General features: G+C 36.3%; 1 protein-coding gene across 2 annotated transcripts; it reads left to right on the top strand.

Moving 5' to 3' along the window:
* Positions 1-68: 68 nt before the first annotated feature.
* Positions 69-11,662, top strand: Wdr82 (WD repeat domain 82). 2 transcript variants are annotated; one of them, XM_089855101.1, is made up of 7 exons: positions 69-412; positions 873-1,037; positions 1,391-1,493; positions 1,555-1,827; positions 3,235-3,304; positions 3,381-3,523; positions 7,013-11,662. In XM_089855101.1, the coding sequence occupies exons 1-7, from the start codon at positions 252-254 to the stop codon at positions 7,046-7,048; spliced, it is 951 nt and encodes a 316-aa protein (XP_089711227.1). In that variant the 5' UTR covers positions 69-251; the 3' UTR covers positions 7,049-11,662. The 2 variants fall into 2 exon arrangements, with proteins under 2 accessions (XP_089711227.1, XP_089711228.1); XM_089855102.1 differs by having other exon boundaries at positions 72-412; positions 1,391-1,490.
* Positions 11,663-11,707: the final 45 nt, after the last annotated feature.

Here is an 11,707-nt window from a genome sequence, read left to right as displayed (position 1 = left end):
CTCAACCGTTAAAGAAATGACGTAATTTCAATACGGCGCACGCGTATAAAAAGTAGCGAATGGGAATTATTCACGTTTCCCGCCATTTTAAGTAGGAAGGTAGAGGGTAGGAGTGTATCAGAGATCGCGAAGCGTGCTTCGATTTGACTAAGGCGACCCAAATGCCGAATTACCTATTATTTTGCGCGATTTAATTATCGGAATCTAATGACTAATTAATCTTATTTATAAGAGTCAGGAAAAAATTCAAAATGAAGCTGGTTGATCACGTGATTCAGAGCTTCAAAGTCGCCAAAGTTTTTCGAGAAAACACGGACCGAATCAACAGCCTTGACTTTTCGTACAGCGGCGACATTTTGATATCCAGTAGCGACGATGATTCCATTGTTTTATACGACTGCGAAAAGGGCACGTAAGTGACAGCCAACGCCGCCGAAATAAAAATTGGACCTGAAATAAAATTTCACATAACACCGTCAAACCGGCGTCTTTAAAACCAACAGCCTCCTAAAAGTTTCCCCTTTAGCTAAGCCAAATACGAACTCTCACCTCTCCACACGCGGAAATACACCAAACATGTTCTTACAAGTTAGGCTTAGCAATTAAGACTGCCCATCATTACGCCAGGGACTAGGAAGGTCTTAAAATGGCGACAAAATTAAATATCAATCTCGATAGCTCATTTTACCAAAAGACAAACTGCAATTAATAATTGAATAAACCATAAATTAAAACCTATAACATTTACAGGCTACCAATTAGGCTTAACTCGCGTGTCATGTCATGTCATGATGTGCTATGGCCAATTTTTTTTGCGATTAATTTGAATTGAGTTACGGTAATTTTAAGTGAAAATTAACTTATAATTGCAGTCAAAAACGGACAGTTCATAGTAAAAAATACGGAGTGGATCTTATAAGATATACTCACGCTCCCAACACAGCCATCCACAGTTCAACCAAAGTTGATGACACAATACGTTATTTATCTCTACACGATAATAAATACATTCGATACTTTCCTGGCCATACGAAAAAGTAATTACCAATACTACGGAATAGAGTGCTGTCAGTTGTGACGTCAGATCCAAGGTTAAACGTCACGAGTCTGCCTTTAGCAATGGGCGGCCATGACAGTTACCGTTTTTTCTTTATGGGAAAACAACATGGGTGACGTCACACTGGCGCTTCTGACAGCACTCTATAGAGCTATCTCATTTATGACGTCAGTGCCTAGGTAAAACGTCACGGGCTTAGCTTTGGCAGTGGGCGGCCATGTTTGGTACCGCTTTGGTTCTATGGGTAAATAGCATGGGTGACGTCACACTGAGGCTTCCGAGATAGCTCTATAGCTCTGAATGATTACGGTTGTAATATAATGTTATCTTTAGGGTTGTCACCTTATGTATGTCTCCAGTTGACGATACATTTTTATCGGGCTCTCTAGACAAATCTATCAGACTTTGGGACCTTCGGTCCCCAAATTGCCAGGTGGTAAATCAGTGTGTTAATTATAAATTCGGGATATTTTTTCATTAAATATTAATTATTGTAGGGAGTGATGCATTTAACGGGAAGACCCGTGTCAAATTTTGATCCAGAAGGATTGATATTTGCCGTGGGGGTCAATTCAGAATCTGTGAAGCTATACGATTTAAGATCTTTCGACAAGGGTCCTTTCAATACATTCAAATTACCTCAAGACAAGGACTGCGATTGGACGGGATTAAAATTTAGTCCCGATGGCAAAACAATCCTAATTTCCACTAACGGACAAATAATCCATCTTATAGATGCCTTTCAAGGCACACCACTTCAGACATTCATGGTAATAAATGCGTTTTGATTTTTTTTTTAACGGAGTGGGACCCTTAAAATTGGTGTTAGGGGTGTGCAATGAGTTTAATACTTTTCACAAGAGTTCCGCCATGGATAAAGAATGCGCATGAGGAAATTTGTTTTCACTCTACAGGATCGGCAACTCCCTATCTCGAACGACAGCTTATTCTGTATATACTCTGTTACAACATCGGTTGTCAGCACGCGTAAAGCTAGGTCTCTATGTAACCAAGCTTTGTGCGTGCTGACAAGAGACAAAAAACTAAAGGATATTTTAAATCCTGAAGTTCTTCGTCTCTTGTCAGTACGTACAAAGCTACGTTACATAGAGACCTAGCTTTGCGCGTGCTGACAACCGATGTTGTAACAGAGTATATACAGAATAAGCTGTCGCTCTAGATAGGGAGTTGCCTATTCTATAGCGTGAAAACAAATTTCCTCACGCGCGTTCTTTATCCATACTGAGGCAAATGTGTGTTTTAATTAGCATCAAGATGCGTGCCAAGAGGCAGAATGAGTTTGTTACACGTGGTAGGCTAGACAACTTGTTCTGCCTCAGTCTAGCAACGCCTCTTGGTGTGAGCGAAGTTACTTCCTTGCATGTAATTTCGGAATAGACTAATTCGTTTATTACAAACAGAGAAACCAACACACAGGGGCGAGGCCGCCATTGGGGTATTCTCCCTCTGGCCAAGAAGCAACGCCAGACGGAGCCACCCGAGTTCACTACCCGCGGAGGGAGGCTAACCAACTCGCATTGCCTCTGGCGTTGCTTTTTGGCGAGAGGGAGGAGACCCCAATGACGGCCTCGCCCCCGTGTGTTGGTTTCTCTGTTTGTAATAAACGAATTTGTCTATTGGTTTATTCCATACTTCTTGAAGTATCTGATTGGATAAATTAAACAATTTATGGCTTAAACTAGTTTTTTAAAGAGCGGGACGACTTGTTCTAGATAAACAAATGCATAGCAATTTCTCCTTATTGTCTTCAGCAAATATAACTAAAAGCATAAGTTCATAAAATATGTTCCATAAGTTTGTCACTGGTTACTGAGAGCTTGTCATGAAGTGACGAAGGTGAAACGTCATAGATTCTGATAAAGCGACGCCTGGTGAAGCGTTGTCAAAGACTTAGTAATGCAGAATAAATAGGAATATGGATGGCAAAACCTAGTGTAGTCAATTCTTGGTCGTCGTTCTTGAAAAAGCTCTGTCTCTAGCATTTCGAAGTATAGCTAGTGTCATAGTTTTGGAACATTGTATAAACTTACGCTAAAAAAGTAATATTTGGTCTAGCAATATGAAATTATTTATAATCCGAAAATCGCGGCGTGCAATATTGACAACTATTGTTCATTTGCCACTCAAAATCTAATTTTCCAAATTTCTCTTTCAAGGGCCACATAAACAATAAAGGCATTCCGTTGGAATCCTCTTTTAGTCCAGACTCACAATTTGTTTTTTGCGGTACTTATTTTACTCTTAATTTTATCGCTTTTAAATGCCGAAGTTAAATTACGTATTTTATATAAAAAAAAAATAGGCTCAACAGATGGCAGAGTTCATGTATGGAGTGCAGAAACGGGGGTAAAAACTGCAGTTTTACACTGCGACCATACAGGCCCGGTTCAGTGTGTTCAGTTCAATCCAAAATATATGATGCTTGTTTCGGCATGCACAAATATGGTAAGAAGTCTTCAAATTCGTAGTTATCGAGAAGAAATATATTAAAACGAAAAAAAAAAAATTAGAATAGAGATGGGAATACCTTTCTCTCTATCTACAATGTGTTAGAATGAAACTTATCGATGTGGGCGGGTACTCTAGCAGGGTTCGTACGGAACCTGGAAAACCTGAATAAGTCAGGGATATGAAAATTAGGGGGATAAGTCAGGGATTTAAAACATTTTCCTAAAAAGTCAGGGATATGTCAGGGATTTCGTTTGGTATATCAAACCATGGTTTGAGCAATGCTAAATAGGAGACAGGTGTGATGAAGTGGACTCTGGTAAAGACCTTAAAATGGTCAGGGATATTGCCAAAATTTGGTTAGGGATGGTTAACCTGGAAAAGTCAGGGATTTTCAATGTAAAAAATTCGTACGAACCCTTTCTAGAAGCTCAAGACGCGTTGTGATAACACAAATTTATACAGCAGTGTATATGCAATGCCAGGAACTCATACCTTCTCTTGGATCGGGTAAAAAACCATACAGCCTATGCTGTGATGTGTGGGATAATAGAGGGTATGGGCCTAATCTCGTGCTACGTGGGGAATGGAATCTATAGATGATACCATAAGTTCGTAAGATATGTTCCATAAGTTTGTCACTGGTTACTGATAAGAGCTTGTCGTGATTCGTGAAGTGAGGTAGGTCATAGATTCTGGGTAAAGCGACGCCTGGTGACTGGGGCGCTGTTAAAGGCTTAGTACAGGGTAAATAGGAAGATTGACCGCAAAATTAACCACCGAGTGTAGGACTTCAATCCTCCATGTCGAGAGCTGTAAGTCTCTAGCATTACGATGTATAGGAAGCGTCACACTTAGGGAACATAGCTTATAAACTTATGAGGTTTCGACATTATGTTCCAGTCATCTGATTGGGTCATAGAAATTCCTACAGTTGCTTCCAATAATATTGCACCTTCTGTTGTTGCCATGGCAACAGGGATTGCATATGACACAAGGTGACAGCAATACGATTCCATAAAAAATGCCTTCCTCCAATGATACCAAGTTAAATAAAAATTTTTTTTGGTTTTACAAACTGTAATTATTTTAAGATTCGCTAAAATTCATTATCTAAAGGCTATTTACAAAGTAATTTTAATAAATTTATGGCAGAAGTTTCATAACATGAAAGTTAACACTATCTCAATGCTACATTTTATTTTAAAAGTTCCTTTTCCAAGCAAATTATTGGCCGCTAAAATGTCCGTTTCTCTCACTCTTCTGTTAAGTTTTACAGTAATTAGCTTAAACATTTTACTTAGTTCTTCAAGCGACGTTATAATCCCTATTCAGAGATCAGTCACAACCGTTCACTAAAAAAAAGGGCAACATACACTACTCTTCTGACTGAGCAAAACTGTCTGCAGTACCTAGTACAGTTACTGTTGCAGGAAATAAAATAAGATGTACAACATATAAACGTTTCTTGAAGCTATAATAACAGAGCTATCTCAGAAGCTTTAGTGTGATGTCACCCATGCTTTTTGTCCATACAACCAAAGTGGTACCAAATATGGCCGCCCACTGCCAAAGCTAAGCCTGTGACGTTTTACCCAGGCTGTGACGTCACAAATTAGATAGCTCTACTGACGTTTTTAAAATGGTATTCGGCCCATCCCACTTTTACCCCAGACATCACTTGAGAAACTGGTCCAATTATCCCTTCCAAAGATGGGTATGACTTCTTGACAAGACAAATAGCCTATCTAATTTCTGGAGATTTGGGTTGGGTTTAGTTAAAGATTACGTCATTCGGGGGTCAAGCGCGGGTCCAGTGGATCGCCTACAAGTTGACTTTCCTCTTGAACTCCGGGTTTAGCTCGGCAAAGGCTAATGGGCGGGGTTTATAAGTGCACTTATAAGTTCCGTCTTTGCCAAACCAAAACTGGAGCTCGTACAGAAAGTCACCTTGTAGGGGATCCGCAGGACCCGCGCTTTGCTTTAACACTCAGTATGTGCCTTCCTCTTGTCTTAAAGTTGTCTCTTAGAACTACCCACAACGCGTCGTAGGCAGGGCTAACGCCCAAATCAAATCGACATGATAGCGTAGCAACATGGACATTGAATTATATAGGACCAGCAAAGCAAGCGTTTTTTAACCCTAGATACCAATTATGACGGTATACAATATCACCTAAGAAATATCGTAGTGGTAGGCGTGTATGAGAAGATAAGGGTTGAAGCAGGGATATTAGATGTTGTAAGAGGGATGAGCTCACTAACAATCGCGCGCCGCCTGCAGCAAAGGGTTATTTTAACTGGAGTCTAAAACGCGCACCGTCTGGTTTTTCCCCTTTCAAGGACTTATTGAAGTTGTACTCTGAGTATTCCTCCCCCATTTTTTTGCGTCCCACCCTACCTTAACCGTTCCACAGTTAGCGCGAATATTTCCCTCGTAATATTTCGCATACTCCCCCCATCATCCTTGAATGGTACTAGAAAACTAGAAATCCAGTAGACCCTACTGTGCATGACACGCTGACAACGCATCTAGTATTGATGAAGCAGTTCATAAGAGAAAGAGGGTCGATGTAGAAAGATAAGTCTCGTGTAATTTTCATCATTCGCTATGCACTGCGGGCCAAACTTTAGGACCAACAGGCGAAATAGAGATAAAACTAAAAATAAATTCATTCAAAATTTACAACGGCCATACGAGTTTCTAAACCGGGCCTTCACGAATAAGGGGTGATCTTATTGGTTCGCTTAGAAATGTGCAGAGGCAGAATTTTAGTGTCAGATTTTCTCAAATATCATGGCGGAGAACTATCGTTAGCGGTTGTCTAGGTTCTATTTGACAAATTAAAAGAAACAGGCTCAAATTGTTAAAAGAAGCGTTTTAGAATAGGAATGGAACTAAAAATGGACAATAGGGACTTGGCAGTGCTACGTCATGCAATGTCAGGCTACCTTCCACTAGTGCTAAAAAACATACCAGGAGGAGGGGCTTATATAGCTTTCATTCTGTAATAAAAAACATACCATTATGGCACTGGGGGCGGAGTTAAGCCCAAATTGCCAAGTCCCTATACAACACTCGGGTAGCAAACAGTTACCCTAGTGCCTACTCCAGTAATAACCCGTTACTGTAAACTAAACTTTGGCTTAAGAGTAAACTAGAGTAAAAAAGCAGACGAAATGACGAATGTTTTCGGCCAATGAAAGAATGTCGCCTTTGAGTTTGTATTTCTGTTCACTAGATGGCGCTCGCTTCATTTTCAATCTGCCCCTTAACCGACGTATACATTTAGGGCCAGCTTGTTTATTTTATTTTTAGTTCTATTCTATTCCTTTTTCAATTTTAAGATAAGACACCCTTACCGAAAATACCACCTCTAAAACACGTCTTAGGTTGAGCTGAAGACGTTTTTTAGAGGTTTTTTTCGGTAAGGGACTGGTATCATTTTAAAAATAAATTTCAAATAAATTAAAACTAATTTCCAGGCTTTTTGGCTACCAACAATCGACGAAGGCCTCTGATTGTGTTTAACGACAAACAAGATAAAAGTTCTTTTTTTTGTGGGCTTTATTTTCATTACCTTTCATTCATTTTTTAATATTAAAAAAAATCATCGTTAAAACATGAAAAAAGCCGTCCAAATGCTTTATAAATTAAAATTATTATTGCGTGAAAGTCGGTGTCATTGGTCGGGAACGTTGAAGTGGAAAAGAAAAACCACCGATTTAAACATTTAACAAAAAAGGACAAGCCCAAAAAAAATTACTAAAACATTGAAATAACGTTGGCTGAAAGGGAAAAAAAACCAAAAGAAAAGTTTAAAAAAAAAAAAAAAAAAAAAGCAAAGCAAAATCTCGGGAAGTGTGTTTAAAGAAACGAAAAAAAAAACAGCACAAAAACTGGTCTAAACTCAAAAAATAAAAACCGCTCAAATTAAAATCAAACTCTGAATGAAGAAAAAAAAGTGTTTTAGTTTTGAGTAGCGTAATCTGTGATTATAAGTTCTTTTTTTCCCCCAAACCCACCGTTAAATTGATATCGCCGCGTGACTGAGGGTTTTAACTCAGCGTAAATACATTCTTCTTCGATGTATAACTATATGTATAAAGTATAGCCTTCATTTCCTTCCTTATTTTGTTGTTTTTCTAGGAAAAAGAGTTTCCTATTTTTATTACACATATTTGTTCCGATGTTTTTTCACCAAATTTTGTTTTTGTTTCATCAGTGTACAAATTCTTTAAATTGTCATACTTTTTTAGCATTAATTATTGTGTAAAACTTTAGCTGTAATATTTACTCTTTAAAGGATATAAAAGAATTTTAAAGGTTAAATGAAAATATATATTTTGAAAATGTTTTTGCGTACGTTACGTTCCTGTCGAAACTATAATTCCAATTCTCTGTTGTTATCATGCAGTCAACTAAACAAATTTTTTTTTGTCAGTACTTTGTTTTTCATATTAAAGTTTTTAAAACATTCTGTAGGGTTCAATATTTCAATTTGTTAATGGCTCTGAATTAATAATATCAACTTATGTATAACATTCAACCATAGAATTGCGTATTAATGTACAACCCCGTGAAAGATAATCTAGGTATTATGACTAATTTTAATTTTTCAGGTCTTAACAATTCTAACTCATTTTAGTACTAAATAATTGCGATACAGTATATTAACTCTTGCTTTTTCCAAAATTGGGACAAAACGTCTTAAGCCTTGGGAAACCGTAGCATTACCGTTTTAAGTCCGTAAATCATCCGAAAGAGGGCGCCCATTACCTAAGTCCGAAAGCATAGTTTAAGAAACGTTATCAGATGGCGTTCTGTTCGTATTTGGATATGTGATGTTACGTTAACGATATGGTTTCACAAGACTTAAGCAAGTAGTCCACTTAGCCTTGCGAAACCGTATCGTTATCGTTTTAAGTTCGCAAATCATCCGAAAGAGGGCGCCCATTACCTAAGTCCGAAAGCATCGTTTAAGAAACGCTTTCAGATGGCGTTCTGTACGTATTGGGATACAGGACGTTACGTTAACTATACAGTTTCGCAAGGCTTAGTGGAATACTTGCTTTAGCCTTGCGAAACCGTATCATTACCGTTTTAAGTCCGTTAAATCATCCGAAAGAGGGCGCCCATTACCTAAGTCCGAAAGCATCGTTTAAGAAACGTTATCAGATGGCGTTCTGTTCGTATTTGGATACGTGACGTTACGTTAACGATACGGTTTTACAAGACTTAGTGGACTACTTGCTTTATCAGTACTTATGTTACCTTTAAAGCAAAGCCCGGGTCACGTGGTTCCCCTACAAGCGAACTTTCCTTACGAACTGCAGTTATGGCTTGGCGATAGAAGGCTAGTGGGCGGAATTTATAAGTGCACGCCCACAAATGCCTCCTACCTTCGCCAAGCCAAAAATGGAGTTCGTTTGGAAAGTCAACTCATAGGGGAACCATGTGACCAACGCTTTGTTTTAAATCTCCAATGACAATCACGAGACAAAATTAAATAGTTAAAAGAATTGAAATGGATAGAGATTTCTTTTCATATTTGCAGAGCATGGACACGAAGTTTTTTAGTACTTAAATGAGTTAATTTAATTAGTTCTCTAATTAATAGACCCACAAATAAAGTAATTTCAAATTACCGAACAGTCTAGACTTAGGGAATTAACGATTAACAGAGGCAGATTAATTTCTATTATCAAGACAAGATTAGTAACTAATATTATGATAATAATAAACTTCACGAAAAAATATTCTAAATTTGGAACAATTCTGGCCATTTCACATTCTTTTTTAACATTTTTCTTTCACGCAGTGGTATTTTTTCTTGACTATGTTAAGCAATGCATAAGCACTATTTAAAACACGTATGTTATGAATTCTTTATACATTCAAAGAGACTATCAAGAAGGCATTGGGGGGCGGTTGATTTTAAAAATTATTTGAAATACGTACGTCACAGGCATCACGTGACGCCAAGAACAAAAGACTTCATATGGAGTCTGACTATGAACACCTAGTCCTTGTTTTTTCGCGAGATTGTAGCGTCCGTCATGGTCGAAGTGCTAGTTTTAGAAATAAAACGTTAACAAACAAAGTTTCTTTGAACCACGTACGCCTCTCCTCGGTCACGTGGTGTCTGATATATTTCAAATAATTTTTACCAACCCGCCAATGCTTTCTTCACAGTCCCTTTAAAGTGTAGCGCAAACTTCTTTTAAGAATAATGTTCAGAGTATCGTAACAGTTGATTCAAGTTTAGTTTAACTTGAAATCGAATATTTCTTATATTAGTTTCATCCTTACTCTATTCTGTACTGTATATTTAATACAAAGGAACTGCATGGCCAAGAGACAAGGCTTAACAGTCCCTTTAGAATGTAACTAAAAATAAAAAAAAAGACGAGCTTAGAGTTTTTCATTAGATTTAGCATTCTTTATGGTCCCCATGTTTGCTAAAATTAATAGCCTATAAAACTAAATGTAAATTCAATTAATATTTAGCGTAAATTATGATAGCCTAACTTAATTAAATTAACATCCGATAATTAAAAAAATAAAAATGGTAATTAAAATTTTATTAACAATTAACAATTAAAAGTAGACTGAAACTAAATTAGTCTACAACGAAAAATAAAATTCGTGTAGATGATATTGTAGTGATAGAATATTTCAATGAAAAGAAAAAAAAAACCTTACGTTAATCTCAATTTTTGTGATCTAAAAAAAATAATTAATAGATATAGCTTTAAAACTTAGTAGAAATTAAGCCAATCAATTTTTAAGTAGGAAATTAAACCAATTTTCTCATGTGTAACTATAAACGACATAATCATAATTTTTAATGCCAAAAAAATTTAGTTCAACTACTACCACCACCATTTAAATTTAATTGAGTTTTAGCGTAGCTCCTAAGGTTCGAAATTAAGTTAATTAAATTAACCTTTGTGGATTTAAGTTTTTGGTTGAAACCAATTTGTAATAGAGCTAATTGAAAGCTTAAAAATGAGGTAAATGACGTCACGAAAAATCATAGAGGTGTAAAGTGGAATTCTTATATCTTTTTTACTGTGTAAGGACCGTACTTCACTATGTAGGCGGGTACTAAAGCAAGATACCGACGCTTTCACCATTATGACGTCAATCTGTTGTCTCTATGATTTCACAATGACATCAAAACCGGCCCATAGATAGGAAAACCTATACTTTTCCTTTAAACAAAAACCTTTACTTTTACTTTAAACAAAAACCTATACTTTTCCTTTAAACAAAAACCTATACTTTTCCTTTAAATAAAAAAATATACTTTTCCTTCAAACAAAAACCTATACTTTTCCTTTAAACAAAAAGCTATACTTTTCCTTTAAACAAATACCTATACTTTTCCTTTAAACAAAAACCTATACTTTTCCTTTAAACAAAAAGTTATACCTTTCTTTTAAACAAAAACGTATACTTTTCCTTTAAACAAAAACTTATACTTTTCCTTCAAACAAAAACCTATACTTTTCCTTTAAACATAAACCTATACTTTTCCTTTAAACAAAAACCTATACTTTTCCTTTAAACAAAAATGTTCCCTTATGACATAAGGTGGCGAGATAACAATGGGAGTGAAATTATCCATAACATAATTCACCTATTTAGCCAATATTACGTCATGTTTGTGAAAAATGGGGGAGTGCATGCCGACTTCAATGACTAAAGTATCTCTCGATTTGAAGCTTTCGTTTAGCTCTACTCGAATTGATTTAACACCAAAATGTGGTTTTTTTTTCCTCTAAACTTTACGAAATTAACCAAAATTAATTAAAAAGATTTTGTAAATAAGTTAATTCATTTTGTCATGGGATAAAGTGAAAGATAAAAATATTGGAAGAATTAGACGTAGAATTTGAAATCGGATCATTGATATTTAAATTACTTTTTGGAAGTTCTCGGCTAATAAGAAAAAGAATTGAAAAATTTGACTTTGTAACAAATAATGTGAATTGAAATGTTCAGATCACGACAATGATGATGATGATGATGATAATATTACTAATAAAAATAGTACCACTTTGTATATTTTATATTGAAAGAAATGAAAGTAACTTCGTTCAATAAAAATAATGTAAACTTTGATCGAACTTGTAGGTCATAAATATTACGCTTAAAGCAATTAACAGAGGCGT

Source organism: Phalangium opilio, unplaced genomic scaffold (genome assembly GCF_054372755.1).
Source record: "Phalangium opilio isolate 3A_F unplaced genomic scaffold, DU_Popi_V2 ptg000209l_1, whole genome shotgun sequence".
Lineage (NCBI taxonomy): Eukaryota > Metazoa > Arthropoda > Arachnida > Opiliones > Phalangiidae > Phalangium > Phalangium opilio.
Note: the sequence above shows the minus strand (reverse complement) of the source record. Positions and strands in the feature narration are given on the sequence as shown.

Bases quoted from the DNA above. Each gene is read 5' to 3' on its own strand.
- Wdr82 (XM_089855101.1), top strand. From the start codon at position 252: ATGAAGCTGGTTGATCACGTGATTCAGAGCTTCAAAGTCGCCAAAGTT. The intron at 413-872 runs GTAAGTGACAGC...TTATAATTGCAG, and splicing joins TACGACTGCGAAAAGGGCAC to TCAAAAACGGACAGTTCATA. The intron at 1,494-1,554 runs GTAAATCAGTGT...TAATTATTGTAG, and splicing joins GGTCCCCAAATTGCCAGGTG to GGAGTGATGCATTTAACGGG.